The sequence below is a fragment of the Mchenga conophoros genome, linkage group LG3, assembly GCF_057382185.1.
Source record: "Mchenga conophoros isolate Kocher_MC1m ecotype Shallow Benthic linkage group LG3, M_conophoros_male_GT1.1, whole genome shotgun sequence".
Lineage (NCBI taxonomy): Eukaryota > Metazoa > Chordata > Actinopteri > Cichliformes > Cichlidae > Mchenga > Mchenga conophoros.
In genome coordinates, this window is record NC_140528.1 from 44,171,752 (window position 1) to 44,188,845 (window position 17,094).

The 17,094-nt window shown below is 39.6% G+C and overlaps 3 protein-coding genes across 3 annotated transcripts in view; 1 reads left to right on the forward strand and 2 right to left on the reverse strand.

Annotated features, from left to right (window-relative positions):
• LOC146578878 (Fc receptor-like protein 5) overlaps positions 1 to 17,094 on the forward strand; it is a 209,377-nt gene that overhangs the window by 63,039 nt on the left and 129,244 nt on the right. The gene's annotated exons all lie outside the window — the stretch shown is intronic.
• On the reverse strand, positions 1,276 to 7,985 carry LOC146578881 (cell adhesion molecule CEACAM20-like). Its single transcript, XM_085268993.1, has 6 exons — positions 7,945 to 7,985; positions 5,252 to 5,287; positions 3,321 to 3,584; positions 2,996 to 3,241; positions 2,759 to 2,919; positions 1,276 to 2,646 (listed from the first exon to the last, which is right to left on the reverse strand). The coding sequence occupies exons 1-5, from the start codon at positions 7,976 to 7,978 to the stop codon at positions 2,786 to 2,788; spliced, it is 714 nt and encodes a 237-aa protein (XP_085125119.1). The 5' UTR covers positions 7,979 to 7,985; the 3' UTR covers positions 1,276 to 2,646; positions 2,759 to 2,785.
• On the reverse strand, positions 15,884 to 17,083 carry LOC146578882 (uncharacterized). Its single transcript, XM_085268875.1, has one exon. It carries the CDS (start codon positions 17,081 to 17,083, stop codon positions 15,884 to 15,886), a length of 1,200 nt encoding a protein of 399 aa, XP_085125001.1.

Genomic DNA, 17,094 nt, shown 5'->3' on the forward strand with positions numbered 1-17,094 from the left:
ATGATCTATTTATGCTCACCAGGTGGCACCAATGAGGTTGAAAAGTCATGGATTCATGCTCGACTGGGAAATTAAACCTATTAATAAATTCATCAATTGGATTGTTCCATCCAGCTGGACGGGCATACCAGTGGGCTGGTGGTGATTTTTCGTTTACATGGTGTTTTGTTTTTCTCTTTTTTTTTCGTATAAACACTGAAAGGTGGTGGATTTGCCAGATGCTGGGAGATGTGTAAAAATAACTCGTTTGTCTTTTGGTAGTGGCTATTGCGGAGCTTCCACAGATTCAGTAACATTAGCAAGTGGTGGAGGCAGCAGATGCAACATTCTGGCAGGTGGATGAGGGAAAGGTGAGGCAGGAGGAGCAGAGACCCGAGACGGGTGCCGGTCTGACCAAGGGGAGCTGAACTTCAGGTAAGAAGTTATGACCTGCAGTCTCTCTGGGTCAGATATAAACCAAGTTTAGGTGGAGTTTATTTTCGTTATGCTGACTTTTTACAGTCAGCTACAATAACTCGTACTGCGTACTAGCTAGCATGATGGAGTTTCTATACAGCTGGGTGGGTGCTATGATGTTACTGATGTTGAACTTTATTTTATTCATAAGGTTAGTTAGTAGAGTTGCCAACCGTCCCGTAAAAAGACGGAAGAGAAATTATTACGCGTTTCGCGTTGAGCTGAGAAGGGACGCCGTTTGTCCCAGACTTCAGCTAGAATGAAAAAGACACAAAGGTGGAGTTATTCTATCGTTATGCTGCACAGCTGCATCTTCTTCTCTCATTCTCTCACCCTCCCTCTCCTGTTTCTACTTCAATCATGAAACTGATCAATGATCAGCTGATCAGCTTTTCTCTCTTGTTTGTTTATCACCCACTTTGCGCCAGAAAGAGGAAACCAGCCGATGTCGCGCTAAACAACAGCAGCACGTTTAAGCTTGATCAGCTATTGTTAGAATTTATTTAATATTAATTTCTAGTATCAGCTGATGTTTGCTGGAGCCACAGCTGTAAAACTGCTGGTCATGATATCGGTTTGTATATGTGATGAGAGGGAAACATGAGGATGAAACCAGGAGATGTCCTTACTGAATCATCAGAGCTGAACAGGTGATGGAGAAACAGGTTTACCTTTTAGGTGACATGAATGAGTTGAAGTGACAGCTTTTTTCCTGAGACCTGAGGATGTCCTAAAATGTACACCATACAGCAGATGCCTTTGTGTTAAACTTACTGAGGATAAAACACAGAAAAACATGAAGGAGATTTTCATGGACTGGCTTTTTATAGCAGATAAAAAATATTCAGCAGCAGATCAAAAACTGAAGAAAACCATGAATCAACATATGAACATTACCTGATGCTGCTGAAGTGAAGCAGAGCAAAGTTACAGAGGTTTTATTAGAGTCACAGCTAAGAGGTTTTGCAATTTGGTATAATTTGTAAAAGTTTAAATTTCTTCAGTGGTAAAAAGCAGAAATGAGGCTTTCTTGTCAGAGGTCATTTAAAAAAAAACAGCGGCCAACAGCGCTGTACACAATAGAAAACTGTTGCATAATAAGCAAATTATATAGAACATAGAGAGTTTCGATGGTAAACTGGTCTTGAAGCACACTGAGAGAGAGCTGTGGAGGAAGTTTCATTTTATCACGGTGGAATTAAAATGGCAACAGTAAGAAGAAATTCAGTACAATGTTTTTCAAATATTAAGCTGTCATGGTCCGACAGATCTGCCTGAGAAGTTCTGCTTTGTTCTCCCTCTCTCTCTCCCTCTTCCTCCTTCTCTCCCTCTGTCGCCTGGGTGGAGTTCTTTGTGTGCTTAAGTTTAGAACATAATCTAAACTCTGCTGAAGGCCATGTATTCTCACTATTAGTACACATGGCAAGCTGAGAAAAAATGATTAAAAGTAAACTCTTACAAGACAACAAGTCTAGACACTGGTCTGGATTAATGACTCATGGTCTTGTATATATAATCCTAATCAGCTTGTGTCTGCCCCCAAAGTTGAACTGGAGAAAAAAAAATCTTCCCCATGATGAACAGAACCACCCAACTGTACTGCTCAGTCTCACTTAGTGATGTTCCTGTTTTTACAGTCAGCAGCTGCGTTTTTTTATGTGTGTTATATGCAATGATGATTAAGTACATAATAAGTGTACGTTTTCCACACACGGGAAACACAGCTGACACAGATAATCATAACAAGACACGGCAGGAGTAACACAACACTGACGGGAGACTGTCAAAGTAAAACAGGAAGTACACAGAGGTGCAGACAGGAGGAGAGAGAGACAGGAGAGCACAGGCATAGCGGGCTGAGGAAACATGGAATAAAACACATGGAGGGGAGACGAGGGCTCACAAATACACAGAGGGGCACACGGGGTAAAAGTCACAAGGGGAAATCAAATAAGAAACAACTTAACAGAGCAACCCAGGAACCATGGCCTAAATAAAGAACAAAATACAAAAATACATGAAAACTAAGAATGCTGGGCCAACATGGCCCAGGATCATGACAAACACACTGTCTGTCCAGTTTGGATTTGTTGAAGTGAACCTCCTTGGTGACATTATCAGCTTCCTCATCCTGTTTTTACTCAGCCTCTGTGGGTAGCGGTAACTCCTTGAAGATGGGTAAGTTATTTCCTGGAGTAACAGCAAGTCAGGAAGAAAAGGTAGATCATGAGATTGGTTGAAGACATCATCAGCTGTCATCATTGAGTCACTGATTACTAATTGATGGATTAGTGAATATTACCTATAGTGGCTCTGCCTCACTATAAAATCACCATGAGAGAAGGGTGGAGATGAAGTATGAACTAAACACCACCAGGTGGGACATTAATGTTAAGTCAGGGGATGGAGCTCCAGAAATCAGGTGGGATGTGGTTGTAGGCATTGTTGCGAATGTAGGCCTACCTGCAGAAAGAATCTATATTGACTATAGTGACTATATTGAACAAATAAACGGTGTTATTAGAGTGAAGCTCCTCACCTATGACAGTGATCCAGCTGGATGGAGACTCTCCATGACCGCTGATGTCACACTTGTAGAGGCCTTCATCAGACCTGGAAACATGCTGGATGGTCATGTGACCTGTAGGCCTATTCCCGATGAAAACGTCATCTTTGAAGAAAGCAGCTGGGAGGTTGGAGGGAGTGGTCTTTGTTTTACAGAGCAGAGTGATGTCATCTCCCTCCATCACAGGGAGGACAGGACTCTGCAGGATCACTGATCCACCTCAACACAGAGACAAACTACAGCATTTCATCCATTTACACACAGCTTCATCAACACTAACTCCACACACTCAGCTTACCAGTGACTGTCAGGTTAACCATGTTACTGATGGGGCCCTCTCTGGACTCACACCAGTAAACTCCACTGTCCTGTCTTAAGATATAGCTGATACTGCAGGAATTCCCAGTAGATCCCCCCCACTCAGCTCCACACTGGGTCTTGGTTTCTCTGCTTGTGTTTCTCCTCAGAGTCCATCCAGCAGAGCTGTCGTCCTCCTCACAGCTCAGAGACACAAAGTCATCTTTAAAGAACTGAGAGCTGCTGGGACTCACAGTCAGACGAGCTGTGAGAGACAAAACAAGACAAAAATACCCTCAGTAATCAATATTTGAAAAACACCCATTTAACATACATCCCATTGTGCATGTTTTAAATCATTTAAATTATTTCAAATCATGGAATCAATTTATAGACTAAAATGTATTCTAAACTTTGGAGTCATCAAAGTGGCAAACACTGGGAGATATAACAACTGAACACACAACAGAAATCAAATATTCTTCAGAAATTTCTTCCCATATCTGTTGCAAAAGTCATGGTTTAATTATTTTACATGTAGTTGTTTTTTTCATGTGTAATAATATTCAACATTGCTATCAATAATTTTTTTTTTTAAAAATGCCTCTCTGTGCAAAATAGGTTTAAAAACATAAACAGCTGTGGGATACTGTTTGGGCGCCCGTGCTAGCAGTGTCCAAGCGTTGTTTTGTTTTTTTTCCCTTTTCATGTTGCGCCCCCCTGCAATGGCTCTGCGTCCCCCCTAGGGGGCGGGCCCCACACTTTGAGAAGGTCTGTTTTACATCAAGATTTAGGACTGTGATTTATAGAATATCATGCTGGACATTAAGCAGAAATTAAGGCATTTAAGCATACATGTATGTAGCAGTAATATTTTTCCATTGAACACTGAAGTGGAACATTTTTCTGCCGAACAGTTATTTTTAATTTGGATGCTTTATGCAAAAATTATCAGTGATAGAATTTTATATGTTGTTTTTTTTTCCATAATGTTTGTTCTTTTCCTAATGGAATGGTTTATAAAGTTCCTTCACAACCTGTCATTTTTAAATAATATTAAATACTTCTTTAACAACTTCACTGGAGCATTTTTGAAGTATATCTTGATGCATGCTCAATCATCCAGGTATGGAAATCCCAAAAAGTTCATTCTGTTCATCTGGGAGCAGCGTTTTTGTGAATCTGCATCTTTCACCATCTTACAATGCTGTGATTGCAGCCATTCCCTAACTCTCTTTGAATGATACTCATGGCTATTTATATGTGGTCACTGATCAATGGTCATGACAATTTGCATACTAATGATCATAAAACTACCTTCACAGCCCATTGTTCATTCAGTGGTTTTCCGTCATTATCCAACGCACTAATTTGAAGTACATAAATACTGCAGACATCACCTATTTCATGTTGGTAACAACGCTGATAAATCTTGATTGATTGATACCCGTCTTAATTAAGTTGCTTGAAGACGTTTCACCTCTCATCCGAGAAGCTTCTTCAGTTCTAAGGTCAAATGGTGGAGAGTCCCAGATTTAAACCTAGTGGGAGTTTCCCCCCGCAGTGGGACAAAAGGACCCTCTGATGATCCTCTAATCGCCTGAGCCAAGGTGTGTTAAGGCGTCTGGGGAGGGATCTCAAAAGTTTATTATAGATGGCAGAGAGTTGGTGTCGTAAACCACCGCCTCTGTTCAAAGATGGTCCCTCACAGTGGACATCAGGGATCATCATAGAGGATCATGAATTAATAGTAGGGCGAGTTAAAAAAGACACCAGGTAGACAGGTATGGTGAACTTTCTTTGTGATACAGTGATATATGATAAGTAACATTTTTTTTTAGTTGCATCCCAGAGTGAACTCTAATTCAATCCAAGGACAAAAATATAGATAGGAAAAATCACTTGAAAGTGCGATAGAAGAAATGTACTAACCTTCCGTTGTTATGCAGCTCACAATTGAAATTAGAGCTGCAAAAAAAGAGAGCGAGAGGTTACTTTGTTTATTTTTCTCTGCTCAGGGTGTATGTCTGTGAAGGTTCTCAGTCATCCAGGTCATTGTAGTCTAGGGAGCTTGGAAAGAAAAGCGTCTGGACGTCTTTAAGTTGCTCGAAGACGTTTCTTCTCTCATCCAAAAAACGTATCCAGTTCTCCAGAAACGTATCTTATATGGATCCAGATGAAACCATGGTTTGATGTAGTCTCTCTCTTCACTTGCATACCCACCACAAAGGCAGTGGAGACTGTCAGAAAATGACTACAACAAGACAGCTCCTTGGAAGACATAACCAAATTCACCCTTGATCAGATTTGCTCAATGTTACACCTCTGCCTTACCACTACATATTTCAAATACAAGAAGGGTTTCTACAGGCAAAAACATGGCTGTGCCATGGGATCCCCGGTGTCACCTATTGTAGCCAACCTTTACATGGAGGAAGTGGAAAGAAAGGCTCTTCGCTCTTTTAAGTACCCCGCCACTGGTACAGATATGTAGATGACACCTGGGTCCTTCACTGCTCCCGTTAACGCTGTGGATAAAAACATCAGGTTCACCAGGGAAGACGCAAAGTAAGATTATTTGCCTTTTCTGGACTGTGCCATGCTTCATTGAAGAGAATGGCAACCTCAACATCAAAGTTTACCGGAAGCCCACACACACGGACCAGTACCTCCTCTTTGACTCCCATCACCCTCTGGAACACAAACTTGGAGTAATTAGGACCCTACACCACCGGGCAGAACATGTTCCCTCTAAGCCTGAAGGGAAAAAGAAGGAACACATACATGTATCGTTGAACAGAGGCGGTGGCTTACAACACCAACTGTCTGCCATCTATAATCCAGTTTTGAGATCCCTTCCCAGATGCCCTAATGCCCACTCACATCCTAGGCCATCTGATCTCAGGTAATCACATGATAGGGTGGGGTTAGGTTTGACAGTGCGCTCACCCAAAGCCTTGACTGATTGTGACCTACACCCATTTTCTCACCTTGGCTCATGTGATTAGGTAGAGGATCATTAGGGGGTCCATTGTTCCTCATTGGGGGAAACTCCCACAGAGCTGCCATTTGACCCTAGAACTGAAGAAGCTTCTCAGGTAAGAGGTGAAACATCTTCTAGCAAATTAAAGAAGTCCAGATGCTTTTCTTTTCAAGCTTCTTAGACATCAGGGTTTATGAAACATAGACTGGTGTTTGTTTGCACTTTAGGTGCAGCAGACTGAGAGGAAGCAGCAAACCATGATCTAATGTACATATTAGGGCTGTAAATGAAACAATAATAATCTCACAATTTTCTGTCATTAATCACAATTAATTGCAATTGCATGATCAAGAGCCTGCTGCAATTACACTTTTTCAACTGTATATTTAAGCTTGTAACTGACATTTATGCAATATAATGAAGTAAATGGAGAATAAACACAAAGAATGCATGCTTAAATTGAAATAGAATTTGAACAGTTTTCTTCAATCTTTTAGCACAGGTTCTCTCCTGTGAAAATACAACTTTAAAAAAAGTCCTATATACTAATAGGTAACAGGGATAATATATATTAGTGCTGTCAAACAATGAATATTTTTAATCAGATCCATCACAGGGTTACTGTGGATTAATTTTGATTAATCACAATTAAACATAATTCTTTATTATTATTAGTAGTAGTAGTAGTAGTAGTAGTAGAGAAAAAAGGGGAAATATACGTACTTAACATGTTTATTGAACATCTTGAACATTCACGTTAACAAAAAACTCAACATTTATCCACTCTCTCTGTGACTCTTGGGGAGACACTTCAAGTGCCTAAAACGAGGAACCATAGCTATGTAAAGCCTGTGTTGTAATGGGTCTGTAGTTCGCTGCAATCCACTTGGCAGTTGTGTCAGTCAATATGTCCGAGGTAGACTTACTGAGTCCCCGATGCTCCGTGAGCATCTTGGACAAACTGACCGAAATTCGTTGACAGAAACATTTCAGGGATTTTTAGTCATTCTGCACTCCAGATGCGTTATTAGCGAGAAATTTGTTTTATCGCGTTCATCGTGATTGCGGCTTAATCTGCGTTAACGCTTTAATTTTGACAACACTAGTACATATATACAGCAGGCAGGAAGTATGCTATGCAATGTTAAAAAAAAAGTAGACTGTCTCCTTTGTGATGAGTCTGTAGTTCGCTGCAATCCACCAAGATATACATATAAGCGGTTTATCTTTTACAAACTTTCTAAGCTAAGAAATGACTGTAAGACAGAGGACTGAATATTGTTTGTTTTCCATTGAAGTGTGTAATCAATACTTAGCGGTGTTTTGTTCTGGCCCTGTACAACCTATGTGTGGTTTTAAGCACAGGTAAAACTGTTTAAAAGGCATTCCTTTTTTGTTTTTATAGTTATATAAAACGTACACATTATAATATTTTTTTGTTTTAGCATCTTTCCTTTCTTTCCTGCCAATTGTCACATTATCAGTTACTCTGCCCATCAAAGAAAGAAAATATAAGTGCCCAAGAATATGCCCATTTATCTGAATTTATCTTAATTCCCTAATGTAGTTGTATTACAGTCTACTGTTGTGTAAACAGCTGTATTCAAATCTTATCCCAGACATAAAGAGAGACTCAACTTACGGAACAGCCACAGCAGAGATGTTCCATCCATCATGCTGATTGGTGTTATTAACAAAGTCTTTGCTGAGTTCACATCCGATGACACCCCACCCCTTCTTTTTGTCTAGCTGCTTTTTTTCAAAGTGTTCAGTGGTTTCCTGTTTACAGTACAGAGTTTCTCAGAAGTACATATGAGCGGAGATGTACCAATTTGTTTAAAAAAAAAAAAAAAAAAAAAAAAAAAAAAAAATATATATATATATATATATATATATATATATAAGAAAAAACCCTATATGTCAAATTATGTTAATTTAGGTGTAAAATTCTTCAACATAAAATTGAACATATTTTTAGCATCTTACTGTACCACACATTTTTATTAAAATATACAGACGATCAGGGAAAATTTCACTGCACAACTTTGCAAAAGGCTTAAAGTATAAGATGCCTTTCTAGGAGTAATGAAATGCAACATAAAAATGTATAAGCAAGTCCTACCCCTATATCAAATAAATAGGTAGAGATTCCTTATTTGATCTGCAGGCAGTCATTATCCTTCAAGCTCAGGTCTTCTACCAGAAGCCTGGGAGCATGAGGGCCCTGTGTTACTAGTACTGTACCCTTCTAGACCAGTGGCGTGTCTAGAAAATTTTTGTTGGGGGGGCCAGTTAGGGGCACAGATTTGGAGAAGGGTGGCAGATGTAATTGGCAGATAATGTTTAAAAAAAAATTCTACCAACCGTTAACCATAATTCAATAACCCTGTAAACCTAATAACCGAATGCGCTTTTAACTCTTATTAGAATGAGATTTCAACCACTACGGTGCAAAGTTTTTAGATACTGTGTTGATAAAGTACAAGAGATACAATCAGTGCTTTGTCAGTGTTTACTCAGCATTCAAGGACAGCAATATTTGCATAGTATTTTTATTGACATATAGTGCACATATGTTTTGGGCAAAAACATTTTTGAACATTAAAATACGAACATCTGTAACAAACAATTGACAAATTAGCCAATGCCAATGCAAAACTTTGTGCCTATTAAAAAAAGAAGATAATCTTCTCACAAACTGGTGATTTTGAAACAGGAAAAAAGTGGGGAAACAACTGAAAAGACTAACATTTGAATAAAACCTGAAAGCAAGTAAATGCTTTCTATGCTGCCTTATGGTAAACTTTGGTAATATTGATAAAGAACAACACTGGCTGATGATGAAATCCAGTCAGCTGGCATGGTGACACTGCCAGTATTAACCTGCAGGGCTGGACTGGGACAGAAAATCGGGCATTTTGACTAGAGACCGGCCCACCAGGTATTAAAGCCATAAAGCCTTTGAATGAAAACAAATGCTGTTGTGACAGTGATGTACACTCTCTTGTTGGTATATGTATGATTTCTATACATTTTACGTCAGATAAAAACTTTGGTTGTAAGATTTAGATAATTATTTAATAAAAGCGAGATATTTTAAATGAGAGTAAGAAAGAAACGTATTTCTTTGTGCCCCCTTTCCCTGTTAATGTCCTACCTGGCCCCCTGGCAAAACTTTCCTAGATCCGCCCCTGCACAGTTACCAGCTGTCAGCTACGTAAAAAAGGATCCTGGTGTTATTTGTCTCTCAGAAACAGCTCATAACTTCAACTCATTCATGTCACCTAAAAGGTAAACCTGTTTCTCCATCACCTGTTCAGCTCTGATGATTCAGTAAGGACATCTCCTGGTTTCATCTTCATGTTTCCCTCTCACCACATATACAAACCGATATCATGACCAGCAGTTTTACAGCTGTGGCTCCAGCAAACATCAGCTGATAGTAGGAATTAATATTAAATAAATTCTAACAACAGCTGATCAAGCTTAAACGTGCTGCTGTTGTTTAGCGCGACATCCACTGGTTTCCTCTTTCTGGCGCAAAGTGGGCGATAAACAAGAGAGAAAAGCCGATCAGCTGATCATTGATCAGTTTCATGATTGAAGTAGCAACAGGAGAGGGAGGGGGGGAGAATGAGAGAAGAAGAGGCAGCTGTGCAGCAAAGACACAGAATAACTCCAGCTTTGTGTCTTTTTTTCATTATAGCGAAAGTCCGGGACAAACTGCGTCTCTTCTCAGCTCAATACGAAACGTGTAATATTTTCTCTGAATGAGGGACCATTCCATTTTTTTAAGGAGCCGTTGGCAACTCTACTAACCTTATGAATAAAATAAAGTTCACTATCAGTAACATCATAGCACCCACCCAGCTGTATATAAACTCCATCAAGCTGGCTTGAATGCAGTACGAGTTATTGCAACTGAGGGTAAAAAGTCAGCATAACGAAAATAAACTCCACCTAAACTTGGTTTATATCTGACCCAGATAGACTGCAGGTCATAACTTCTTACCTGAAGTTCAGTTCATCTGACACTCGCCTGGCGGCTGCCTTGGGTCTCTGCTCCTGCCTCCCCTTCCCTCATCCACCTGCTGGCCTCTGTGGAAGCCCTGCCATAGCCACCACCAAACAACTGAGTTATTTTTACACATCTCCCAGCATCTGGCCAATCCACCACCTCTCATTGTTCATGCCATTACAAAAAAAATAAACAAATAAGTCACTGGGGATATGCCTGGTATGCCCGATGGCCAGTCCAGCTATGTTAACCTGCAACCAAATCTGAAGCTCCATACAGCAATGTTACGACTTAGATGATATCTTATAACTCATAACTCTTATGTTAGCTCCCCTCAGTAGCATACTGTCTGAAATATTCGACGGCTGCAATAATTCTTTAAGTGTTATTTTTTTCTTGGTATTCTAATTTCACCAAAGTTTACTAAACTCAACAAACTTAATATTACTTACCGGGACATTTATTCTCTACGGAAGCGTAGAGCTGCCACCCAGGCAAAAGAAAAATACAAGTGTATCACGTTATAACGTGAAAAGTTTATTGTTCTAACTAGATACTTTTCCTGTTTGTACAATATACTATCATGTTTTTACAATATACATAATTATCACATTCGTACAATATAAATATTATATTGTACGAACGTGATCCTATATTGTTTGACCAATAAAGTTTTCATATTTCATATTCATATTATAACATATATTTTATTGTTCGAGCATGATATATTGCCGTAAAACTACGGAAGCGTAAAACATAGTGAAGTGGGTGACAGTGCAGATCAGAGTGCGAGAAAATGGCTCGTTTATTGGGATTAATTAAGTTATATTTTATGCTTGGATTGAGGCATGGGGAGATTTTGCTGTTATTGAGCAGTTTGGACAGGAGAAAGAATGAGTCCGATCCAATTGAGGTGGCACGATTTCTTATTGATCAACTGGAGGGACATGGGAGGCTCCATGGATACAAACTACACCACCTGAACTGCATTCAGGCAGGTTATGTTGTCACGCAGAGTACTGCGAGACATTTACTGAAATATCTTGACCCTTACGGTGTTGAGCAACGACGCAGAAGTTGCCTAATGCGACGCACGTATGTAAATCCTGGACCAAATTTCATGTGGCATGTTGACTCCTATGACAAACTGAAGCCTTTTGGAATCTGTATAAATGGAGCTACTGATGGCTTTTCGAGAGTTATGATTTGGCTTCATGCCTATTCAACAAACAATGATCCCAAAGTCATTGCTGGATATTTCATAGCAGAAGTTGAAAAGAGGATGGGAAGACCTGCTAGGATTCGCTCTGATTTGGGAACAGAAAATGTCATAATGGCCAAGATGCAATGATTCTTGCGCTGGACTATGGATCCGAACGTCAGAAACTGTTTTATTACTGGATCCAGCAATCACAATCAGCGTATTGAAGGCTGGTCGGCCTTTCTGAGACGACATAATGCTCAGCACTGGATAAATCGTCTCCAGGAACTAAAAGACCATGCCTGCTTTTCTGGATGTTTTTTGGACAAGCAGCTCATATTGTTTACGTGCCTGAACGTCATCGAGGTATGTAACTATGTTTATATTCTTTTAATGAGTCATTGTGTGTGTGTGTGTGTGTGTGTGTGTGTGTGTGTGTGTGTTAGAGAGAAAGAGAGACACAGAGAGAGAATAAAAAGTTTGCTTTAACACCCACCATGCACCATCCCTATTATCACTGTGTTCAGGATATGAAAAAATGTATATTTCACTGGCCAGAAACATAAAATCGCACTGTCTAAAATTAATTCACGTTTAATAATTACTTAAAATTTTCCACAGTATCACGTGTCTACCACTGTTATTCTTGTTGTTGAGTATTTTTGATAAACTCTGTGTTTCTGACTGTCACTGTGTGGTGCTTTTGATTGATTGATTGATTGATTGATTGATTGATTGATTGATCGTACTGTATTCATCCCGAGGGAAATTGGGTTAAGGCTGCCAGCCGTGCCAGCGCCGTTTTGGGTAACATGTTGAGCCAGGAGAAATGCGTTCTTTTACTGATATGAGATTTTTTAATTTTTTATATTTAATAGGAAGAGCTGCAGCAAGTTGCACATACAGTGGGGCAAAAAAGTATTTAGTCAGCCACCGATTGTCCAAGTTCCCCCACCTAAAATGATGACAGAGGTCAGTAATTTGCACCAGAGGTACACTTCAACTGTGAGAGACAGAATGTGAAAAAAAAATCCATGAATTCACATGGTAGGATTTGTAAAGAATTTATTCGTAAATTAGGGTGGAAAATAAGTATTTGGTCACCTCAAACAAGGAAAATCTCTGGCTCTCACAGACCTGTAACGTCTTCTGTAAGAAGCTTTTCTGTCCCCCACTCGTTACCTGTATGAATGGCACCTGTTTGAACTCATCATCTGTATAAAAGACACCTGTCCACAGCCTCAAACAGTCAGACTCCAAACTCCGCCATGGCCAAGACCAAAGAGCTTTCGAAGGACACCAGGAAAAGTATTGTAGACCTGCACCAGACTGGGAAGAGTGAATCTACAATAGGCAAGCAGCTTGGTGTGAAAAAATCAACTGTGGGAGCAATCATCAGAAAATGGAAGACATACAAGACCACTGATAATCTCCCTCGATCTGGGGCTCCACGCAAGATCTCATCCCGTGGGGTCAAAATGATCATGAGAACGGTGAGCAAAGATCCCAGAACCACACGGGGGGACCTGGTGAATGACCTGCAGAGAGCTGGGACCAAAGTAACAAAGGTCACCATCAGTAACACACTACAACGGCAGGGAATCAAATCCCGCAGTGCCAGACGTGTTCCGCTGCTGAAGCCAGTGCATGTCCAGGCCCGTCTGAAGTTTGCCAGAGAGCACATGGATGATACAGCAGAGGATTGGGAGAATGTCATGTGGTCAGATGAAACCAAAGTAGAACTTTTTGGTATAAACTCAACTCGTCGTGTTTGGAGGACGAAGAATACTGAGTTGCATCCCAAGAACACCATACCTACTGTGAAGCATGGGGGTGGAAACATCATGCTATGGGGCTGTTTTTCTGCCAAGGGGACAGGACGACTGATCCGTGTTAATGACAGAATGAATGGGGCCATGTATCGTGAGATTTTGAGCCAAAACCTCCTTCCATCAGTGAGAACTTTGAAGATGAAACGAGGCTGGGTCTTCCAACATGACAATGATCCAAAACACACCGCCCGGGCAACAAAGGAGTAGCTCCGTAAGAAGCATTTGAAAGTCCTGGAGTGGCCTAGCCAGTCTCCAGACCTCAACCCCATAGAAAATCTGTGGCGGGAGTTGAAAGTCCGTGTTGCTCGGTGACAGCCCCAAAACATCACTGCTCTCGAGAAGATCTGCATGGAGGTATGGGCCAAAATACCAGCTACTGTGTGTGCAAACCTGATAAAGACCTATAGTAAACGTTTGACCTCTGTTATTGCCAACAAAGGTTATGTTACAAAGTACTGAGTTGTATTTTTGTTATTGACCAAATACTTATTTTCCACCCTGATTTACGAATAAATTCTTTACAAATCCTACCATGTGGATTCATGGATTTTTTTTTTTTCATATTCTGTCTCTCACAGTTGAAGTGTACCTCTGGTGCAAATTACTGACCTCTGTCATCATTTTAGGTGGGGGAACTTGCACAATCGGTGGCTGACTAAATACTTTTTTGCCCCACTGTATGTGGAACACCCACATAATACACAGAAGCAGAAATGCAGTTGCTCCAAGTGGACGTCCGATTCTCATGTACACCATCCCTCATCTCTTTGGAGGACAGGATCATCTGAAAGAGGTTTCTCGGGAGGCAGTGGATGCTTGTAAGCAAGAATGTCAACAGAGAGGACCTTATAACTGTGATGAAACAGTTTTCAGCTTGTGTTGCCTTATAATGTCAGAGAACTTCTTACTTCCACCAAGCACAGCGGATGAATCCATTGAACTGTATCTCTTCCTGAGAGCCTATATACTGAAGGACTTATAAACCTAAATATAATTGGGCTTTGGGAATTTTTACACACATATTTTTTGGTACAATGTTTTATTTGTGCAATAAACAATAGAAAAGACAATCATTATTATTTTGTTTGGATTTTCGGTTCAAGATAGTAGCAAGCATGTCTAAATATATTTAACCAAATCTGTGTACTCCAGTGAAGAATCAAAATTAAAGCAGGTCCTTGTATTAGTATTGCTTTTCTTTTTTTAATATTTTGACTGAGAGATTTATGCAAAAAACAGGTGTTTGCTTCCCATCTAAAGAAAACATCTGACACCTGTTTATTAATTGAAATGAGAACATTGAAGTAAATGCTTGAATACGCAAAATGTTTTAAAAAGTAAATCAGTAGAAAGATGTGCATTGAAAAACCTCAACCTTTTGGCATGACCAATTATTTTTTAACTGAATTTCTATTATATCTGATTTCTGTTTTTTAAGACTGTCGAAAAAACATTTTTTAAACTGCTGATCCTATACATTATCATTCATGAAATATTGTTTTCAATTTTACTGAACACATTGTGCAACTGCAATTCATCCACGAACCGTTTCTTGTAAACTGGTAAATGTAAAAATTCTGCATTATTTAATAATTAACAAACACTGTTAGATGTTAACCTCCCTTTTATTTGTGTTCAAGGAGAAGAAAACACGGACTCTTGATAAACACTACAAAACTTAACTTATGCCAATTTTCTGTCTTTTATTCCAGTCAACTATTGCATCAAACACATTGCCTTCCAAAGTTATTCCCTTAAAATATGTTATAAACAAATGACTGGTGGAAAGGTAAAACAAATATACTTGAAAATAATTAATATTAAGTCTTTTGAATTATTACTAAACAAAACATCCCCTCTAGCAGACATCTTGTATCCTACAAAACTGCACCACAGACCTGTGGAAAAGGACCTTGACACATGATAAGAACTAATAATAAGCATAGTTCACCTCTTGCTGCTAACCATATGAACTTATTAAACATAATTAGTTAACATTTAAACTAGTAAAACTTTTAAGTATGAACATTTAAACTGAAATTTACATTTTTCATGGTGGAAACAAATTGATGTTATCCACAATTTTTGAAAATAAATTCAAATATGAAATAAAACACTTCCCTGAAATTTAAGCTCTTTCTTTTTTTTATACAATGATGTGTTCCCTGTTGTGGGTTTAACAAACTTGAGAGCTTCATAGCCAGTCATTGTTAGTGCAAACCTTTCATTCTTTGGTTTAAACATGATGGACTTTAATCAAGCTATGCTGAACTCATAAGAGCTTTTAGCAGCCAGTTCATTTCGTAGTTCTAAAATATAAAATATAATTTTAAATTTTTAGGTTAACAATAAATACAAAATTTGAGTACCCCATACTTAGAAGATATGAGTTTTTGTATTTAAATCTTTTGAGGTAATCAGTTTCCACAAAAGTTTTAAGTTCAGTCAACTTGTTCGGGTTTACAGTGTGGGTAGGACGTGTATGTCCATGGTAGTTCCAGAAGAGGGCCGCATGTGTGTGTGCCACAGGTCATCGTGTCAGTCCATCCACAGGCGTGAACAGTACCTCAACCTTGTCAACACAGATGACATCTGACCCAGTAAGAAACCTGAACATCCTTCTGAGCCCTGTATCGTCAAGTCCTCTGATGTACTGGTGCAGAAATCTGAAGCTTTGCTTCTCTGCTTGAGTGGTGGGAGAGGCAGTAAGCAACTTCAAAAGCTTTCTCGTTGTTGGCTTTTTATCTTCATACATTTGTAGGACATCTTGTGGGCTTTGAAAAGGTTCTTTTAGGAAGTGGCTTGCAACTAAGGACATTTTCTCCGCGGCATATGCTGGTTTTTGGATTAATTGTTTGTGTGCGACTTTCAGAAGAAGGCCTTTTAAGTTCTCTTTGGTTGGAAGCACTGATACATCCAGGCGATCCATGAGATCCAGCACTTCATCCTCGTCTTCATCTGAAAGATCTTCTTTTAGTGCCCTTGTTATCAGATCCCTATCTGATTGACTTAGGTAAAAGAGAAGACTTTCAAACAGCAGATCATCTGATTCTTGATTCTCACCGAAGATGAGTGCCACTGTGAAAACAGGAGCAAGGCGACAAGGGAAATATCCATGGTCTTGAAATCCCTTCAGTAAAATTCTACCCATGGATTTCCACTCGTCTTCCTGCCATTTAGGAGACAGTGATGGCACTCTGAACTCCTCTCCTTCAGCTGTGTTGTCCACAAACTCTGACCAAAATGCAGCATACACATCTCTTGATACGCCATCTGCGTCAGCTCCTTTTTCATCAATGTAGGTGTATTTTAGAGGGTGTATGAGGAGTGCTGGATCTTTTAACTGGCTGATCATCTCCTCCAGAATAGTAACCCTGTGAAGTTTGATGGTAACACAGACAACATCATATGATCCTGCAGAGCTTATTGCTTCATTGCTTATAGATGTATCTGGACTACTGACTGCTGTGTTTGTTGGAGGAAGTGTAATGGATGTGATGACCAGATCATCTTCCTCAAACTGCAGGAAAGGTTCATCTATTACAGTGTCATCAAGTTGACAAGGCAGAGGCTCTCCAAGGTAGGGTCCAATCATTACCTCAGATGTGTCTAATAATACATCTTCATCAGCATTCCTAGATTCTGATGATGAGATCACAACAGTGTGAGTGTGGTGGATCATAAATTTGATTAGTTTTGAAGTTGTACATCTCTGTTCCTTACATTTCATGTCATGCCCTT